At 35.5% G+C, this 21,171-nt stretch overlaps 2 protein-coding genes across 3 annotated transcripts in view; both read right to left on the reverse strand.

Annotated features, from left to right (window-relative positions):
• STYX (serine/threonine/tyrosine interacting protein) overlaps positions 1 to 3,423 on the reverse strand; it is a 30,122-nt gene extending 26,699 nt beyond the window's left edge. Inside the window, exon 1 of one of the 2 annotated variants that reach the window (XM_011385407.2) lies at positions 3,044 to 3,423. In XM_011385407.2, the coding sequence (XP_011383709.1) occupies positions 3,044 to 3,100 (57 nt within the window). In that variant the 5' untranslated portion in view covers positions 3,101 to 3,423. The remainder of the gene's footprint in view (positions 1 to 3,043) is intronic. The other variant, XM_011385399.2, reaches the window with a different exon arrangement.
• A 1,790-nt stretch (positions 3,424 to 5,213) lies between these two features.
• Positions 5,214 to 19,683, reverse strand: PSMC6 (proteasome 26S subunit, ATPase 6). Its single transcript, XM_011385420.2, has 14 exons — positions 19,530 to 19,683; positions 18,437 to 18,516; positions 18,301 to 18,340; positions 18,001 to 18,053; positions 16,109 to 16,176; positions 15,751 to 15,865; positions 13,896 to 13,983; positions 12,154 to 12,215; positions 11,944 to 12,067; positions 11,728 to 11,789; positions 10,167 to 10,287; positions 9,946 to 10,026; positions 8,650 to 8,721; positions 5,214 to 5,709 (listed from the first exon to the last, which is right to left on the reverse strand). Exons 1-14 carry the CDS (start codon positions 19,654 to 19,656, stop codon positions 5,591 to 5,593), a joined length of 1,212 nt encoding a protein of 403 aa, XP_011383722.1. The 5' UTR covers positions 19,657 to 19,683; the 3' UTR covers positions 5,214 to 5,590.
• Positions 19,684 to 21,171: the final 1,488 nt, after the last annotated feature.

A 21,171-nucleotide genomic window follows, 5' to 3' on the forward strand; every position in this document is an offset into this window, starting at 1 on the left:
AACTGCCCATAGCAATTTCAGGGGTCTGTAAATCAGCCCATGCCAACTGTAACAATGCAGGTATAAAAAGTTAAACTGACCCTAAATACTGTGCCTAGATTTTCAGAGCACTAGCTCTTCTAGGACCACCTGCATAATAAAACTGAGTTTCTCCTAACCTAAGGGTGCAGCTTGATTTCTCGCTTGTCTGAGTTTTTCCCCAACTTTTCTGCAACAGTAGCTCATAAAGAGGTTAGAGTAGACAGATGGCAGGTCACACAGGACCTTGCAGATGTTAGGGGTTATCACAGCAAAGTTTTAAACAACGGAGTGCCAATCGTTTTGCAAACTGATTTAAACACAACTAAATTTTTGCTAGCACAAGAGTGAAAGGCTTGGTCTGACTCCATCTTATTCAAGTAAGCATTGTTCCATACATGGCCTTCAGGCAAATAGCTCCTGTTTTGTCTTGCATATAGGCATGCTAATCATTAAGGAAATTCTGTTTGGGGATTGAGTTGTACATAAACAGCCCCTCCTATTTTCCCTTCCAGTGACAGAACAGAAGCCTGGACTCTTGTACTTGAAGACAAATTTGAGGATTAGCTCTCCCATCTTCTAGGTTAGTGCCTTCTCAATTAATAAACTTTTCCTTACTACAAACTTTGGCCTTTCCAAGAGTCAGGCGCATGGACTTTAGACTAGTAACATTAGCACTGTCCTATAAAGAATAAACATTCTTATAGAGATGACAGGATCATCAAACTATCATACCTTGATCACATTAATCATTAAGAGCATTCATAGCTACCTGAATTCCATTTTTACGAAAGCACGATTTGGATTATAATTTAAACAAAGGTGTGCCAAGGGAGTGTGGAAGTGATTGCTATGTTTAGAACCATCTGATGCCTCACATATCTCATTAGAAATGAGAAAATTAATATTGTTTTATTAGTCAGTTTACCATGAGTTTACATTCCTCATTTACTGGTTATTTACAGTTCTGTCTGCCTAAAAAGCATTCTCCATCTTCTGTGGAAATTTCCTATGGTTTTGGTGGGAGGGTTACCAATGATAAACTTCACTATTCCAGTCAAGGTATTATGACCTATCCTGGGTCCTTCATTGTATTCACCCCTTCCTGGCTATAGTGACTGATCCAAAGGATGCGCACACGACCTACGTTGAGCCAGTTCTCTAGATTTTAAATAATGAAGTTTGGAGAGTGGCGCTTTTATTTCTCAGTGTGCAGGCTCCATAAGGCTGTGCGGAACAGATGATGGCCAAACTCCATACTTGTGGAGAAGCCCAAGAAAATGCAAAAGACCCTGACAGAAAGTAGAGAGAAGCACTGATGAGAGGCAGTTGTGATGCACTATAATACTGTGTAGTCAAGTCTCTGAGTTGAAGCTGCCACCCCTACCATTCTGGATTTCGTTACTTCTTTACTCTGTTTAAACCAGTCTGAGTTTTGCAACAAAAAGAAACATCTAATGCTATGAAATAAGGAATAAATTGGCTTTCAGTAGATAATATTTGCATCATTATCTACTAGGCTTTAAACATTACTTCTATCCCACACAGGAAAGAAGGCGATATTCTCATTAAGATTTTACAATTTTTGCAGGTATAAAACATTATATACACAATAAAAGATTAAATGTAAATTATGCAAACATTTTAAACTAGAATTTTTAAGATTAGAACAGTGAAGAATTGAGGTGTATTAAAAAGAACAATTAAAAATCATGATACCAAGGTCTTCCCTGTATCTTGTGCTACTGTGTTGTTACCTTGGCCTAAACTCTTATACTCAGAAAGGTACGATTTTTTTTTCATCTAAAAATGCGAATGTGCTACATTATTCCTAAGATTGCTTCCAGTGCTTAAATTACTGAATAATTTTGAGGCTATAAAAGCATACACCTCATTCACACTATTTCATATTAAACAATGAACAAACTGTAAATTCTTTTTTTTTTTTTTTTGGTAAATTCGTTTTTTAACTAACATAAATTCAATTTTTTCCCTATTTAAGAATGTACTCTGAAAATAATATGCAATTCTCAAGGATCACTACCACAAGCAAAAGATCCCTCCAAACAAAAAATGTGAAACCCAAATGAAGATATTAAACAAAAGGAATATTTGGTATAAATTAAATAGTCTCTTAAAAATAGAGCTTTCTCTTTTGAATTAATTTTAAGATATTTAAAACTAGAAATTTTAGATTTCTTTCTTTCTTGATCCTGTTAAAAGCATTAACTAAGTATCCTCTTCCTGTTAATAATTTAGACTTCAGAAATTCTAATTAAGTAGTCTGCAATACCACAGAGTATTTTAAACTAGCAATAGATGAGGGGGAAAGCGATAGAAACGTTGGATGGAGAAAGAAGGTGGGTTAACCAAATTGGAAATCGGGAGACTAAGTTATAAAGAATTTTATTCTCATAACTAACTTCTCGCCAAAGGACAATTTTTCTGATTTAAATTTTGTGACATTTTATTTTGTTGGTCATAGCTTTGCCTCAAAAAAACAAGACAAAACAAAACAAAACCAAGAGTACTACTTTGGGAAAATTTTGGAAGGCGCATTTGTATTTTCAGGCCCGGGTCTATTCCACATGTGGGGCCAAGTGTCCCACAAGTGAATCTATGACAGCAAAGATATCCCTCAAACTGAGATTAAAAACATTACCCTAGTACTGCTTTGCCAATAGAAAGAGAACCTTACTCCAAATCCGCGACGCCGACCTACGGGGGAAATGACTACTTTTGCTCATGTCATTAAATTAAGTAGAACTGACCCAGACCCTCCGCTGACGCCTCAAGAGGGAAAGAGAAACTCTTGGGCCAGGGTAAGAGCCTACACACACACATACAGACACACACACACCCCACCCCCAAGAGAGGGAGGCTCCACCCCGAGGTCCCGGGACGCACTCAAGAGGCAACAGGGCTCCCCTAAAGCTGGGAGCTTCGACGGTTGGGGCCTGGGGTCGCCCCTCAGCCTAGAGCCACAAGGGGAGGCCTGTGCGTGGCAGTCACTGGGCAGACTCACCTCGGCGTCTTCTTTGCACTGTGGGAGCGAGGGGAACTCCAGCTTCACGTCCTCCATGATCCCAGCCGGCGGGCTGGTAGGTGGGGTAGGAGTAGGAGTTACTCGCCAGCCCTACCCTTGGGCTGGCAGTGGCGGTGAAAGGAAGGAGGGCCGGTGGACCGCAGGGCTGACGGGCGGGCAGCGGGCTTACAACTAACACACGCAGACCAAAGGGTCCCAGCGACTCCGTCGGCGGCGGCGACAGCGAGGATGAAAAGGGTTGGGCGGCTCATACCCGGCCGCCATGCTGCTGCCGTCTCCCTGCCCACCGAGACTCCGCGCCCCTCAGGCCGCCCAAGCTCGGGCACCAGCACGAGCCTTACAACCGTCTCCCTCCTTCCCCCCGCCCTCCCTGCGCAGCCCCAGCCAATCCCAGCCCACGCTCGCCTTTGGCCCGCCCCCCGCGGCCGCCAGGTGTCAGCGCGCTACCGCACCGCCCCTTCGCGAAAGCGCAGACGCGGGGGGCGGGGCCTCGGGGGCGCTGCGGCGAGAGCTCGCTGGGTGCGGAGGAGGTGGGACTGCGGTAGGAAGGGGAAAACGACTGTGGATGCTGGGAAAGGCAGTGGGACAATCCAAAACAGCTCTGGCCTTTGCAGACAGACGCAAATCTCTTCTTTGCTGTAAGAATGGGCAAAACATCCTAGCCACCCGCAACTGACATCCGAAAGGATTCCCCTCTCAGAATCCTGCCCAATCTGTGTTGAGGTTATAACTAAAAAAGTGGGCATTCGTCTTAAAATTATTATGCTACACAGAAAACGAAACACCCATCACTTTTAAGCAAATTGAAACAATAGACAGGTATATGACAACTAGAAATGGCAAATAGAGTTCTAAGAAATAGAAATATAATCTCTAGCTCAGTAAATTGTACATAATACTGAAAGGTCTCTAATTTGAAGTTTATTATTTCATCATGTTAACTACATGGCTTTCAGTATCTTTTCAAAAGGAGTCAGAGTTAATACTGTATTGTTAATAAAGATTAGGTATATACTTTATCTGGGCTTAGAGAGATACTATTATCCTTTGTTTTCAAACAGATGAGGAAAATCAAGCTTAGAAGTGGAAGAACCCACACTTAAACATTAAAAGTTTGTACACCAAACTGATTTTTCAAAAAACGACCACAACCAAAGTAAAAAGGCAAGAAAGTCATTTATTAATTAAATTGCGAATTACAATGGATAAAAAAGAATCACATAGATGTTTTACCTAGACCGTCCCCACACAAACATCCTATTACTTTTTATATTGTCATATTTATGAAATGCACTGCCAACATAGATAGGGAACTATTCAATAACTTGAGTATTAGATGGTTAGCTTGAATGATTTTCTCTATCACTATGTTTTTTCTTTTAAAATTATAAAAAGCACAATATTCTGCTAGTAAGTTTTTAATTAGAAGAATGTACAATGTCATATATTGTTTGTTCTTTGGTGCTTATGAAACTAAAGTTTCAACACTTTTAATAAGTTCAACTGATGCCCAATGATGACTTCCTATTGTAATCTGTTAAAGCTTTAATTCCCACATGATATGAGAAAGAATTGTGTATAGGTAACAGAACTTTGTTTTGAACATTTCTGACATCGACATCCCCTACATCAGACACTCTTAGCCTGGTATCCATAGATACCTATAGAGTCCATGGGTACGCCTGGGAAATAATAAATATCCTTAAGTTTTAGTATATGCAAAATTGTATATACATATGTGTGAATTTTTCTAGGAAGAGCATCCAGAACTTAACATTCTCGAAAGGGAACTATCATCTGATATAACTTAATAAAATAAGTCATATTTATTAGCAAATATTACTTTCCAATCATAATCTAAAAAAAGGTTATGGATATGCATGTACTATTTCAATTAACTATTATACAGTCTAGTCATAGTAGGTGAAGAATAAATACCTTCTGGAAGGAGGAATATATATATAGACATACAAATACATCTATGTTATATACGAAAAGATGCTGTTAGAAAAACAGTGTGGGTACTATTTTAAAATAAAATTCAAAAGCCAACGATCTAAATACAATTTCATCTTGGTTGTTAAATAGTTTACTTACTAAAGAACCTAAAGGACTACAGTAAAAGTACTCTTACAAAAGACAATATATGTTGAACTGAATCAAATAGATTTTATTCAACTTTTTAGGATGAGGAAAACAAATGATATAAAATAAGACATAAGAAATGCTCTTTTGCACTACTATCTCAAACAATTTTCAATGTTTTACAAAATGTTCACACAGCAAATACGAAAAGCTACAACATACTTTTATAACTTCTGCTGCAATAAATGCAACATTAACAAATATACAAATTTCTACTGTACCAATCTTAAAAGTAGAATTACCGAATTACTAATTTTTGTTATTCATATTTATTCATATGCTTTTAATGAGATCATTGCCAATACATACATTATTTACCTTAACTTTATTTTTATATTAAGCCAATGTCTGTCATGCAGTCATCAAAATCTTTACAATAAATCACACAGGTTTGTAGTCCAATTTAGACTCTAGCTTCTTAGAATCAGCCACTTTCCTGACTGCTTTCATGAAGTCTTCCTGTACTACAAAATCATGATCAGCACGAATTGCAAACATACCTGTAGAGAATAAAACAACATGACTACTACATATAATAGTGAATTATTTCTTATAAGAAAACTAAATAATGTAATTCTATGGCATAAATGTGAAGGAGCCTACATTTACTACTTCTGAACCACTAGTTCTGATTTGTTAAAACTCTCTCATTTTTCAATAAATTTCCATAGCTATCGTAAGCATTATTTTCCAAACCAAAAGCCAGGAAACAATGAGACAATTATCTGAATATTTAAAATCCAGCACACACACTCCCTGTATTCAATGGCATCTTGGGGGGAAAAAAAAAAAAACCCAACTATCAACATAACGCACATTTTAAGCAGTTATTTCTTAACAGGCAGCAATTCCCTGGAAAGAAGGAGCATGTGCATGGTTTCGGAAAACACAAAACACCTCCAATAATTTTGATAGCTGTTACTTGTTAATAATCAAAAGCTTAGAGAATAAGAAATTTTAAAAAGCCAACAATGGGCTTTAACAAAACTCAGTGCCATTATTCATATATTAAAATTACCCTATTTATGTACAAATTGATATTTTTATGACTTTCATATTCAAGTATCACAATTCACTTCTTTCAAGTTTTTAACAAGTTAAAAGTTTTTTGTTTGGGCCTTTTCTTTTTAACATTATGTAGTTATATCATGGATAAGGGTCCCAGGTTTTGAGAGGATCCTAATTTCAAGATAAGCTAAAGCTGATAAGGTATCAGTGCCTATTAATTAAATGAATCCTACTAATATTTTCATTGAGGATCTGCTAATATTGAATTTTCACTTATATAAAATGAGTGGGTTTGAATAGAAAATTATAGGTTAATTCTTATCTTCCCTTTCAAGGTTTCTAATTTTAAGGAGTTTTAAAAATAGCCACTCTATGTTGCCCTCAGATATCAGATGAATGGAAATGACTAATTTTTTTAATAATGAAGCTTTAAAACTTGTTTAGAAGACTACAACTAAATTAGGAAAGTTATTTTTCCAAACCTTGTGTATATGACTGTTTCCAAATTGAGTGAGTGAGTGAATCTGAGATACATTCTAATTCAAAAAGTATAATAATCACTGGATTAAATGGAAATCTGTAACTATATAGTTGTTTATACCATAGTAAAATCTAGTGTATTTTAACTTACAGAAAGATATGTTAACAAAAAAGGCTTGAATTTTAATAAAAAGAAAATTAAAGAATTTCAGTATGTCTCCAGATGTGAATGTCTGAGAGCTAAAATTTTAATCCGCATAGAAGTTATAGCTCTGTGAAAAAAAAAGGAGACAATCACAATTTGATGGTATCAGCCTTTAAGATTATGACACTGCTTTTGTTTGGGTTCCAATTTCACTAAAGCACTCTTTGAAAATAATTTGATCCAGTGTAGATTTTGAAAAAGAGAAATATAAATTACTGAGTAGTTCAAGCTACATGACAATTTACCTCTTAATATTTCTGTTCATTAATAAGTCTTTGAGAGCATGACTTACCCTAATTCATACTGAGTTTCTAGACCTGCAGATCTTTGATTCAGATAATGAGTCATAGTATACCCAACAAAGAAAATGCCTTTGGAAAAGTCATGCCCGAGGAGCCTTTTTAAATACTGATGAATTTACAAGAAATGTAAATACAAAGCTCCAGAGGTGATGTGAAAAAAGAGGAAATCACATATTGTTAACACTTATAATAGAAATTAACTTTTTTTGACTTTAAGATTCTGTATGGAGGGACAAAGACTAAATGACTCTGTGTAGAGTTTTAAAGCCACTTTGTACCAGAAATAAAATAGGATCATACAATCCAGAGAAAAAATTGTATTAAAAAACAATTACATTTTACGCAAGTTTCATGATCACAAAATTCATAAATCAATCTTTCAAAGCCTATTGCTGACAGTCTTGTATCAGAAAACATGTCATCTGCTTTGCAGCAGACTCCTCTGGTGCTGACCCGGTCTTGTTTCGGCCATAGGTGTGGCACCGTTCTGTACAGTCTTAATGTACGAAGGAGACAAGAGAACTAAATGTTAAATCAAGCTATATTCACAGACTGCAATATGCTGAATTCATTCCCTATGGCTATAATTATGAGAAACCTATGGATCAAAGGCTGGGAATTGCCAGCAGACCTTTTACTTATCGTTTCTCACTGTATGCCCCTATCAAAGGAAAATGTAAACAAAGTCTATAAACAGTAATTCATAGAAACTAAGAATGATATATAAACTGGATTCCTCAATACCTGAGGCTTTTTTTTTTCTTGCCTTTTTGTCTTTGCTTTCTATTGTTTTTTCTTCTACGGAACATTATCCCTTCTCTAATAAACTTTCCTTTTGACTCTAACTCTGGCATGTGTTTGAATTCTTTCTTACACTCAGCCACAAACTCCCTCTCTCCCTAGTCTCTCCCCTTCCCTTCCCCTCTTTCCCCTCCCTCCCTTCCTCTCTCCCTCCCTCTCTCTCTCTCTTCTGTGTAGGACTTGACTCCCCCAATCAGGGGAATTTGCCCAGGCCTGCATCAGTCTCAGACTTACTTCAGGGGGCCATATCCTATCACATGCATGTCTTTCCACATTCCGCCTAAGGTATCCAGAAGTGCAGAAGAGTCAACATACCCAAGTGCAAATCTCATCCAACAGCGGATGAGAGCTGGTAAACAAATGTGGTAATCCTAGAAAGCACTCTATATGGGTTCTCTAAGGGTCTCCTCAGAATCAAACCCTCCTTGCTGAGAGCAGCTACATCAACAACGGTGCACCATTTAACAGCTTTCCCTTTTTCCATCTCACTTACCCTGCTCTCTCCTGCTTCCTGGAATCATTCCCCCCAAAATGAGCACCCAAATCCTTGCAAAGCCCTGCCTGTGCTTTGAGACAAACTCAGCACATTTTCAGCAAATTAAATAAAAACCAATAGCAAAACCTGTATTTAAAAAAAAACATACCTGCTTCAGTACAAACATTTCTCAGGTCTGCTCCATTAAAGCCATCTGAAAGCTTCACAATTGCTTCATAATCTGTTTAGGAAAAAAATAGTGTAAATTCGTTTAAAAAAAAGACTTTTTTCGATTTATGCTCATATGGAAAATTTAAACTGAAGAGCTTGCTTTGAATTTGATCAGCTCCATTAACATTCCACAATATTAACCAAAAACTATACTTCTGTTAAGTAAACCAGAACCAAGCAGAAATAAACATACTTCTGAAACTTTAAAACCAAGAAATATCCTCAATATCTGAAAGCATCTTATTCTGTTTCACACAGTGAAAGTTATCATGTTTGAACTTCAGACGGTATTTTAAACAGAGGAAAGATAAGGAGTGGGAGATATTACAGATGAAACATGACTGGCCAAGAGTTAATAATTATTGAGGCTGGGGGATGAGTAGCTGGGGTCTGAAGTTCATTATAATCTTATACTTACTTTTATGTATTTCTAATTTAATAAAAAATTAAAAAAAACAAAAAATTAGGATCATATCATTCCTTTGTTCACAATCCTCCAGTAGCATCCATATTAAAAATAAAAGCCAAAGTTCCTACACGATGGCCCAATAAGGCTATACATTCTGGTCCCAATTACTTCTATTATTTCACTTGCTACTGCTGTCCCATTTACTCTGCCAGAGACACCTTGGCCTCTTTGCTGCTTCAAGAATGTTCCAGGCATGCATCTACTTCAAAGTCTTACTTGCTACTCCCGCTGTATAAATTTCCCACATATATTCATTTCTAGTTTTCGCCTTTTCAGCTCATTGCTTAAAAATCACCTTCTTGCACTTCAAGTGCAGGGTCCTTCCCTGTACTTCACTCTCCTTACTTCCATTTAAATATATATATTAGATGGTGATAAGTGTTATGGAGAAAAATAAAGCAGGAAAAGGAATGAAGCAGGAAGAAATATATATATATAAACCAAGAACGAATTTATATATTCATTCGCGCCTGCTCTTGGCATTACCTAGTCCCCTTTTCCTAGATTTATTTTTCTCTATAGCACTTATCATCATCCAATATATCTTTTATTCACTTTGTATTTTCTGACATGAATTTAAGTTCTACAACCCTGTACTTAGAACAATTTCTAGCATACAGCAGATGTTCAATAAATATTAGCTTAAATTAAGACCATCGTGTTTGCTAAATTTTAAAACCAGAGTCAACAGACTATCAATGATATCCAATAGCATTTTGCTTAATTTACCAAATGTAAATATATAAAAATAGGTTATTTCCTTACCTATTTCACCATGCTTTGTAATGGGACCTGCATGGATTTTCAATATATCTAATCTTGCTTGTTCATTTGGTAAATCAATATCTGAAAATAAGAAATTACAAGAAATTCTTTTGCAGTCATTTTTTTTGTTGTTTTTTAAATAAAGTAGGGATGAGGAGGAGGTATGAAAAGGAAAACGAACATAGAGAGAAATGGACGGAAGGTAAAGAACTTTAACTCACGTATTTTTCTATCTAATCTTCCTGGACGAAGCAATGCAGGATCCAGTGTATCTGGTCGGTTTGTAGCCATGATCATTTTAACTCTATGTAGAGTATCAAATCCATCCATTTGATTCAGTAACTAAGAATATATTTGTAATAAAAATTACAGATTTTACAAAACAACCCAATTATTAAAAGATACATAGCACATTCTTAATATGCCTAATACCATGAAATGTACTGACTACAGATAGCTATGTAACATTAAAAATGATCGTTTTATGGAATCCTATTTTTTTTCTCGCTCTTATTATAAAGGGATATACTTGCCATTCTCAAAGTTGCAAGATTATTTAATTATGTACCTTTTTATAGCTTTCAGGTAGTTTAAACAAGTCTGAAGGTTTCCATCTGGTCAAGAATTATGAAACTAAATTATGTGGATTTAATTTCCAACATCCGAGTTTTTTTCATACAATTACTTTTAAAAATAAAAATAATAAAATCTAATGTTTAAACTGTTTATGGTATGCCTGACATAAAATTTACATTAGGATAACCAGATACAATGATTTTTCTACAAATTTGACAGTAAGTCCATTAAATATTTTTTCAAATAATTTAACAGAAATACTGAGATATTAAACATACTTCCTTTGATTCCTAAAGTTTTCTTGAATAAAGGTTGAAAAACCTAATTATAGTTCAACAAACTCTTTAAAATACAGCTAGCCTGACTTGTCTGTCCCAAAATATGTTAGTTGACAACATATCAGTTACATAAATAAAACTAGTATCTGTGATGTTTTAAAATACCTCGATTTAAAGTGTAAGAGACTCTACAACTAATTCTAAAACTGTATATCTTCTGAGCAAATCAGTATAATTTATAAAAAGAAAATTTCAGATACCCATTCTCAGAATTTTATACAGCACTATCTATACTACCTAGCTGCTATTTGAAGAAGTGGGAGAATGTATTTGGGATCTTGCCACCACTTTCACAGAATCTGGAGTGAGGAAAAGCTTCATGTACATTCTAATATCCCATTATTCATTTTCTTCCATTATCAAAACTATTTTAGTTTCCTCTCATTCTCAGCAATAAAGAGGAAAGCGTCATTGATTTTTAGAGCAGACTCATACATATAATTGAGAAAAGGAAATTATAGTTGTAAAACATTAATAAATAATTATAACTTATTTATTGCCACCAGTTTTAATCTGTCCATTACTCATAAAATGTCTTAATAAAACTAGCATAAGATCACATTCATAATATAAATAATGCAATGTACAATTTAAGTATCTGAATGGCTAGTCTGCTCAAAAGACAGACCAATACAGCTATAAATCAAATGGGAATTTTGTAGATACGCCTATTATTTTCTAGCAGTCGTTTCCTTACTAGAGATTGTGGTGGAGAAATGTGCTCATTCCTGTCAATATTTTCAAATTTCATACTTAAGTGCATTCTTCATTTTAAACACTGTATATATTTGACTTTCAAATATCCAGTGTTCACTTCTTTATTCAATAAACATTGATTTCTTTATAAACCTCCTTTACCAAATCTTACCTCCATTAAAGTTCTCTGAATCTCTCTATCAGCGGAAGTACCCTCAGAAAACCGACGACCACCTGAAATAATGATACGGAAACCCATATGCATTATTTTTTCTTCTATAACTATTATTTAAGAAAGCAGAATACAATACATTCTTTAGGATTTCTAAAAATTTCCTAACACTTTCAAGAAAAATTTAAAATAAATTTTAAAAGGCGTTATTCTTACCAATAGCATCTATTTCATCCATGAAAATGATGCATGGCTGATGGTCTCTGGCATAATTAAACATTTCTCTGATCAAACGGGCACTTTCGCCAATGTACTTGTCTACAATAGAACTAGATACAACCTGATAAAAGGAAAAACATTAAGGTAAACATAAGATAGTTCAAATAAAATTTAATTTCAACAGCTACAAAAAGAATCATCCCTTACCTTTAAGAAATTGCAGTCCAGCTGGCTAGCAACAGCTCGTGCCAGGAGTGTTTTTCCTGTACCTAGGAACGAAGTCCTAATTAGATGGACAAAACAAACTTTCAAAAGCCTTTTAAGAATGTAATCCTTAGGATAGTAAATTCTGCAAAATGGAAGCTAAATCCTAAACAAAATTTCCATCAAAAATTCCAAAGCACACCTTTCAATATTAAAATTTTAAATTTTATTCAAAATATCCCTTTAAATAATTTTATTTAAAGCGCACTGAATAAAATAACCTTAGAAATAAATCAAACCCTATTTAGTCTACAATGGAAACTTGTTACATTGAAATCCGTTAATCTAGCCTGCACACTAAATGGATCTTACACCTATGCAAGATATTGTATATCAAGTATTGGTTATTTGGAAACTACTGGTTAGTGAGTTATGGAAATTTTCAAAATAGGCATTTCTCATTATAGAATATTAAAAAACTACATTTATTAATATCATCACCAATCTCATCCTTTTAAGAATTAACATATTAGAAAGCTGTAAGCTCATAGTATCAAATATAAGTTTTCAAAAACTATCATTTTCACCTGAAAGCTCAAATTTTATCACTGGCTACAGATGGTGTCAGTTGTTTTCTTTGACATTACAGGCTAATGTCCTTCATTTTTGAAAAATGTGTCCCAGATAACCAATAATCAGTCTGAATAACCAATAACCAGTCTGATAACCACAGACTGTCTGCAAAGTATCCTTTAAAGTAAAAACGGTATTCTGTGAAAAGCAGTTAATTCAGTTAAAAACTCAAATAATTACACAAGAAATAAACTATCCTATTCAATATGCAGAAGTGCTTTATACGTATTTTCTACCTCATCACACAGAATAAAGATGTTATTCAAGGATCAAGACTTAATAAAATTAATAATTTCTACTGCTTTACCAAGGACATTTTAAAGTGAAACTGGCATTTTTTTTTAAACTGCAAGTGTGAGTGGTCAAGAACACAGAGACTACTAGTATCATTTATTGCCACTGACTTAACTGATTCATGCTATGGCATGAACAGTTTTACCTACGTTGCTTTTTTACACCATTAGCACAGACACCAACACAGTGAAAAAGGCAACTTACATCTTAGTATTATGAAAGTGTGAGACACCAATACTCTGAAGTGTATGCACATGGAAAAGGATACTGAATGTGTATGTGCTGTTTGTGTGTAGTGAGTTTTGATCTTGCAGGCTTCCTCAAAGTGTCTCAGGTGTGTGAACCACATAGGACCATTACACTAGAATCACATGGTATGTTAAGATACATAGACGACCCATGAACAGCATGCGTTTGAACTGCACGGGTCCACTAATACGCAGATTTTTTCAATAAATACTGTTTCGATTCACAGTTAGGAGTCTGCCCATGCAGAGGGCTGACTGTAAACACTGATCTATGCCATTTTATGACTCAAGCATCTGTAGACTTTGGTATCTGTGGGAGCCCTGGAACCAATCCCTGAGGATATCAAGGGTAGTTAAATTTGGGGGGAATCAAAAGTTATATTCAAGAGTTAACTTGTACCTTATGAGGCACAAGAGGACTAAGCATGCTTAGACTAGTAGACACACCTCTATCCCTTCCTTCCTCTGAACAGAGTAGAGGTTGGAACTGCCCATATTAAATTTCCATCTTATTTTTTTTACTCCTTAATTAATTCATTTATTAGTGAGCAGACATAATTCAATACTAACCTGGTGGTCCATATAGCAAACAGCCTTTTGGAGGTATTATACCTACACGCTGGAATAATTCTGGGTTTGTAAGAGGTAATTCTATCACCTAGAAAAGAAGTTGCATGTTTCTTAAACAGCTGGTAAAGATTTTGATGTACTTTCAAATATTTTAAGTAAAATATCAACGTAGTTACGTAGACACATCATAATTTATAATAGATCTAGAATTCCATGCTATGTAAAACCATTTATATTAGAGGATTTTCTTCAGGTAGATTTAAGGTATCTCATCTTTGAAAATTTTTAAATGTTTTTAGATTAATTCATTAAAAAGTGTGTGGTTATTTTAAACAAACCACACACTTGACTAGAGTGATGGTTACACAGGCATATAACTGGTCAAAACACACTTCAATTGTACATTTTAAATCTGTATTTCACTGAATATAAATTATGCTTCAATGTAAAAATTATACTATAAAAAATCAGTCACGCAAAATAAATAAAAGATCTATATTATTTTGCATTTGGGCATATAACACAAAATAATTATAAAATAAATTTTGGTAAGTTATAACTGCCACTAGGAGAAAAGGTATATAAAATTTTTACATGTTGGCAGTTTATCATAGCAACCTTAAAAGAACTAAATATTCTGCTCTCAATGTCCTACTAAAACTGATTCAAGGAAAGAAAACTAGAGAATAGAAAAATTGAGGGTTTGACAGCCCAACTTAAACTCTTCAGAATACCAGTAAATTGAGAGTTAAACTTCCATTGAATAGTTGTGTCTGTAAGGTGTGATTTAAGATAAGCCAAAGTGTGAGAAATCAATATTCTGAAGTGTATGCATATGGAAAAGGGTACCGCACATGCATGTGTGTTGTGTGTAGGGGGGGATTCCTTTTGCTTCTATGGCTAACACAGCAAATCACTATAAAAGATAAGATTTCACAGTTCCATTAAGCACTGTTCTTCCTTTGTTGACCTTTCACTAACTACAAGGTGAGAAGACTAGGTTTTAATTTATGCTCAGGCTAGTGCTTTATCAACTAACAATTTGGTTTCATAATTACCTGGAATGCTTGCTTTAATGCTTTTTTGTCTCACCCACAATCTGCTGCATCCAAAGCATGCAGAGGGCTTAAGAATCTGTATCTTTAATAATAAGAGTAATAGAAAATTTAATGTACTAAAGTCTGAAAGCTAGTGGCTTAGCACTTGAATCAGGTGATGTAAACCTTTCTGACTATCCTCCTTCATTCCTAAATATTTCCATCCTAAATTAGGATGAAATTAATAGGACAATAAATTTGCTTTAAAGAGAATGGTTAAGAAGTCATCTGTGCTATGAAGCAAGGCAATTCTGTTTAGTTCCTTCACCTAAGAATTTAAAAGGTTTAAACCCCCTAAAGCCAGTATTTTTCTTAAATGGCAGCAAACAGCTCTATCTAAATAAAATATTTAAGGCACAGGTAACTTACACTACTATAATGGTGGGAAGCAAATAAGGATATGGGAAAAACTTTGTTACACACATAATCCAAATGCACTCTGATCCAAGTAACCTACAATGATCAAAATCACAAATGGCACGGGCATTGAATTATATCAATTATTCTTAGTTTTTTTCTTCTTCTCTGTCAAAAAGAGCAGGATTTTTCAATACCAAGTTATCTCCAAATTAATAAACAGCTATAATTTTCATAGCTAGAAATTCAGGGCTATTCTTATCTCGATAAGAATATTAAATGTGTAATATTCAGTAACCACTATTTGGACAAAGTGATTTTTCATCTTCTCTCTTCCTGCAGGAACCTTAAAACCAATACTCATTATTTAAAGTTCAGAAAACAAAGAATAAACTACCAACCTCTCTTAATTCCCGAATCTGTTCTGAAAGCCCTCCAATCTCAGAGTAAGAAACGTTCCCGGGGTCTTCATGAGACATGTTGTAAACCAGTGGATCCACCTCTCTTGGCAAATATCTGTAATAAGGTGTGTATTTTTCTTTTAATTAAGAGATGTATTTTCTTTTGGCCTATAGATAGAGTATAAATGACTCGCTTATGTAAGCACCTGTAGGTAATTTTATAAAAACATGTTTAAATTAATTAGGAATTAGTAAAAGGGAAAAAGTGGCAAAATATTGAATGATCTCAAAAAAACATATATTTTGGATAAAATCTTCTGTGAAAACAAAGGTACACTAAATAGAATAAGAAACCTACCTCATGATAGTTAGTGTAGTCATATCCAAAGCAACTCTTGTTCCTGGTTTCAGCTTACTTTTGTCAAGCTAATTTTGCAAAACAAAAAGAGTTACATAAATGCTTAATAAAGGGAGCAACACTCTTAACAAGAAGGTTATATTTAGAAGTTAAGTAACCATTTTTACCCTCAGAGAACACTAATATTAGATTATAAACACCATGCCAACAGAAGGGTATAAAAGTTATAATTCAAAGTTATTTCTATCTTCCCCCTAAAAGAATGCTCTTCTATGCAATTTCAGCATGAAATGTAAAATCACGCACACACAAAGTCTGAGGTAGTAATAATCTTGTTTTTAAAGAAGGGACTTTAGTATTTTACTTTCAAAGGCTCACTATTTAATATAGTTCTGCTCATTATTTTGATTCAGGCACCATAATACAGTACAGTAACTTTGCCAATTAGTACCAAAGGATTTATACAGACATCAGCTAAGTGAACATTCTTAGAAAAGAGAAGCATTTTAAAGTCATGCCCATTAGATTTATTCTAAAAACTATAGCTTTTAGGAAGAATGTGTTACTTGATCACAGAAGGTAAGGGGGAAATACACTGTTTCTCCTTAGAGATTTTTATTAAAATGCTAAAAACAAAAACAAACAAAAAAACCCCAGCAATTATCATTCGTGCCTTTGCTACATTATCAGACACTGCTAAATAAGTTATATATTAGGTTGAATCATACTAAATATTGGCATATTTAGGCAGAGTAACTTATTTGGTTAGAATTTACTTTTCAAAACTAAAGTTAGTTTTTTTTATAATTTAAAAAACTGCTTGCCAATACAATTTCAGAATTACACAAATTACAGATCACTTTTCACAGGATTTTGCAAAGAGCTCTAAGTTTAGGACTGAGTGACAAAATGAAGTGGAGACAGGCAAAATACTTAAGCTAAAAAAAATTGACAGTGAGGTACTTTGAGAAAGAGCTAAACAGAGATCAATGTGAAGCTATTTCAACATTTTACATCTATAGAAAATATATACTCTGGCTTTTCTAATGTTTCCCAGTTTCAAATACTCTCTTGCCCTCATACAACCATAAAATACCTTAGAAATGCCAATGTTTGGCATCCTAAGGGCCCTGAAAGGGATTTAAAAATCCTTTGTCAGACTAGGCATCTAATATTTTGATTTAGAAAATGTCATCCCACTTATATGCCTGGCAAAATTCTAAAATCAGAGTTAGTCCCTGGGTTAAATTCTGTTCTACAGTCATGCTTTATCAATGTTTTAAAACCTGAACCTGTTACAACAAATACTTGGAGAAAGCTCTTCCCAATGAATTTATAACTATGCTCCAAGGACACTTCCTAATGAACAGGGTGGTACATAAATGGGCTTCAGAAGCTACTAAATGATTCAAAGCCATTTGTTGGCATTTTTGATGATTGAAAAATGAAATGTGGAGTTACTTCAATTTGCCTATTCTAATCTAAATGAATTCATACTAAAATCAACTTTGGTTATAGTTATAGTAACGACTGTAAGTAATATTTCGAAATGTTTAAATATAAAACATAAGTAATTGATAGGGTATAATCTTTTTAAGTCCCCTTCAAAAAAGACATTAAAATAAAAAAATGATCTGAGGTATTTTCAAGTTCTAAAAGTCTTTGATTTCTAAGAGTGTAGTGCTGACTGAGGCAACTCAATATAGTAGAAAGTAGAGAATATGAGGAGTCAAAGCTCATGGTTTGAGTTTTAGGCTTTGCTAGTAATATCTGAGCAAATCACCTTTGGGAGTTATGGGCATACTACCTGACCTGCTTACCTCAAGAATTAAATAACTTATGTGAAAGAGCTTTTGTCAATTATAAAGCACTATACAGATGTAAAGTGTTACCTGTCGACGACAACCCACAACATATCTTGGTCCATTTGTAGCTTTAACAATAACTAGAGGAAGAAAATAAAAGAACATATTGAAAAATAGCAAGTAAAAAATAAATATACCCACATAGGTGGCAGGTTGAGTTTTATGTTTGTCCTCCAAGAAAATAATACAGAGGTGAAAGAAAAGTAAATCTATGTAAGTATAGCATCTACCTTCACTATGGTCATTAGAATAATGAGCCTTTCAAAAGTTGGTGGTGGGAGGGGGGAATCCACTCTTTTTTCTTTACTAACAATCTAATCCACTTACATTTTTCTTCAGTTAACTGCTTAAGAACTTCACCCACAATCTAAGAAAGAAAGAAAAAAAAGCATTACTTTCTGCTAACAGCTAAAAAAACAACGCAATTACCATCACCCCTTACACCCCAAACTCCATTATTTACCTGCCCAACACTTTGTAAGGCCTTCAGATCATTTTCAGACTTTTCATACTGCTTGGTAAGTTCTTTTAACTGTTCCCTTACTGAAATAATAAAATTTGAACATTTTTAATTAAACCATAATCTTAGTGAGTTGAAATTACTAAATCTTACTTTACTTAAATTTATTTAAGTCTATTTCACTTTACATATATTTTATATCCACCGTATCAAACCACAAAAGAAATAATGCTGTTTGTAGATGGCACACTTAAAAACAATGTTACAGAGAAAGCGCCATCATTTTTTCTTAATCGCAATATTTCATTGTTTAAGCACTTTTTAGGTTACATTCTTAACAGATACTAACGCTTCCGGATTTGCGACTACAGATTCAAATGATAAAAACTAGACTCTTCCTCACCTCTTCACCTACCCACATGGATTATTACTCTCTAGCTTTCTACCGTAAATAAGGTCAACAGGTGCAGTGCTCCGCAAAATTACATAGTTATGGTTTTCTTTCATTTAATTAAACCACTCAGGCTTGCCAGTGAAGGTGCACTCTAAAAAAATGTAAGTGCCTTTTTAGCACAGGAGGTAAGGGAAACTTGTGTGCCTGATAAAAGTACAACTCGAAACATGAGAAAAGACGAGGAGGCTTATTATTACCAATGTACTCCTCAAGTTCTGCGTCCAGCATTCCACTCCACTCCACTCCACTAACAAACCAACTTCCCGAGTCTCATATCTTGCATGAGCTTCCTTGACTCAAACCTCTTCCCTTCTCCTGGTCCCGAGACTCCGCACTGTTCTCCTTACACCCCAAACTGGTAAACATCCCTGGCCCATTTCTTCCCTCTCGCCTTATCTAGTCCTCTTTCACTTCCATCTCAGAACTGGGAATGTTCTCTCTATCACCTGGACCAGAGTGGGCCACTTCCACGCCCGAAGAGGTTCTGCTTCCCAATCTCAGGGCCGGATGACAAAGCGCCTTGTCCCTGGACCGAGGCCTTCCCATCGCCAGGGCTCGGCTGTCGGGCTCGGCCAAAGGCTTCCGCTTTGTCAGAGACAGAAGCGGGCCCTGGCACGAGATTAAGTGGAAAGGTGCACTCACATTCCTTGAGACGGCCGTCGATCTCCTTGTGCTCCAGCAGCTTCTTGCGGTAGTCCTGAAGCGCCTTATCTCTAGGGTCCGCCATGATGAGAAGCCGCCGCTCATAGGGGATGCCGGGAATGGCCATGGCCGCCTGGGCGGGGGAAGGGGCGGGGCGAGGGAGGAGAGCCTCCCTGGAGGCGTGGATTCGTGGACGACCCCGCCCCTTCCGGTTGGCTCCACCTCTCCGATTTCTGCGTCTCGTTTCACCCAGGGCGCGGGAGTGCGCGTAAGAAGGCCTCCCGCCACACTGTCGCCTTCAGGCCAGGCTGGATAAAGCAGGATGCTGTTACCCTGGTCGTCCCTGGAGAGGCCTAGGTATTCTTAAATTACTACTGTCCTGGAACCACAAAAGACATTGAAATAAACTGAGATGGAAGTGAAGTACAGAATGTGCAACCTCCATATATAGCTTCGATAGTCTATTAGTATGACACAGCACTATCCAAGACCTCCAGGTACAGAAAGAGTAGGCTATTTCATTCATTTATTCATTCAGTGAATGAGGTACTAAGTATATGATCCGGTGGGGAGATGAAAAAAAATAATTTCAGACTAATAAATGAAAATAAAACATGATGAGAGTAAGGCAAGGAGAACTAATTTAGAAAAGATATGTGAGATAAGGAGTCAGCTGTGCAACAAACTGGAAAAGAACCTTCCAAACAGAGGAAACCGCAAGTGCAAAGATCCTGAGATGAAAAAGAGCATGGCTCATTTCCAGCAACAGAAATGAGGCCAATGAGACTGATGATGCGGGGCACGAGATGAAGATGCTAAAGTAGACCATCAGTAATTTGAAGTCTCACAGGACTGTCTTTTGGATTTCTGTGCTTTTGGACAAATTAATTTCTCAATGCTCTGTAAAATGAGCATAATGATTATACCTATATCATAGGGATGTCATGAGTATTAAATAAGATAGTGTGCCTATCACTAGTAACAACAGCGGGCACATAGTAAGCATTCAACGGTGTTACTTTAAATTATTTATTTTAAGGGGAGTAATGATCTCAGTTTTTGCAGTACAGGTCCCTATTGTTGTACCTATTCCCAAAATTGTTCCTGGAGAGAATTTATTGTTATTACAATAGAATCAATCAAATTCCCAAATTCCCCAAATAGAGTCCATTTGATCTCATCTTATTCAGTGGCCCTGGATGTTTGAATTTAACTAGGTATATCCTACCTCTACATATAAAGTATAAATTTATGTGAATTAAATTACCAAAATCACATAAAATGTCTTCAGATTTATTAGGAAAAAAATCTTATGTGTATTGTGTGAATATTCTATTCCGTTTTTCTGAATATAACTGGGTATTGCAGTAGATAACAATAGAAAATGGATTGAGCAGGAATAGTCCCTTCTCCCACTCAGCTGCAACTATTGTCCATCCATATTAAAATATATCACCTCTGACATCAAGAAGTAAAGAAGAGAAGATGAGACAAAGAAAAAGACATCTCATTTCTGTTCAATTTAATAAATATTTGCGAGCGCATACTTATGTGTTATTTCAACATAACACATCAATATTTCAAACTCCTTTGACCTGTGTTCTTTTTCTCTCACCCATCTGGCAAAATTCCCACTTCAGAT

The sequence above is a fragment of the Pteropus vampyrus genome, unplaced genomic scaffold (assembly GCF_000151845.1).
Source record: "Pteropus vampyrus isolate Shadow unplaced genomic scaffold, Pvam_2.0 Scaffold15, whole genome shotgun sequence".
Taxonomy (NCBI): domain Eukaryota; kingdom Metazoa; phylum Chordata; class Mammalia; order Chiroptera; family Pteropodidae; genus Pteropus; species Pteropus vampyrus.

Coding starts and splice junctions, on each gene's coding strand:
- PSMC6 (XM_011385420.2), bottom strand. CDS start 19,656: ATGGCCATTCCCGGCATCCCCTATGAGCGGCGGCTTCTCATCATGGCG. Junction 16,177..18,000: donor TTGTGGGTTGTCGTCGACAG/GTAACACTTTAC, acceptor TTGCAAAATTAG/CTTGACAAAAGTAAGCTGAA. Junction 5,710..8,649: donor AAATGTTTGTACTGAAGCAG/GTATGTTTTTTT, acceptor TATTCTCTACAG/GTATGTTTGCAATTCGTGCT.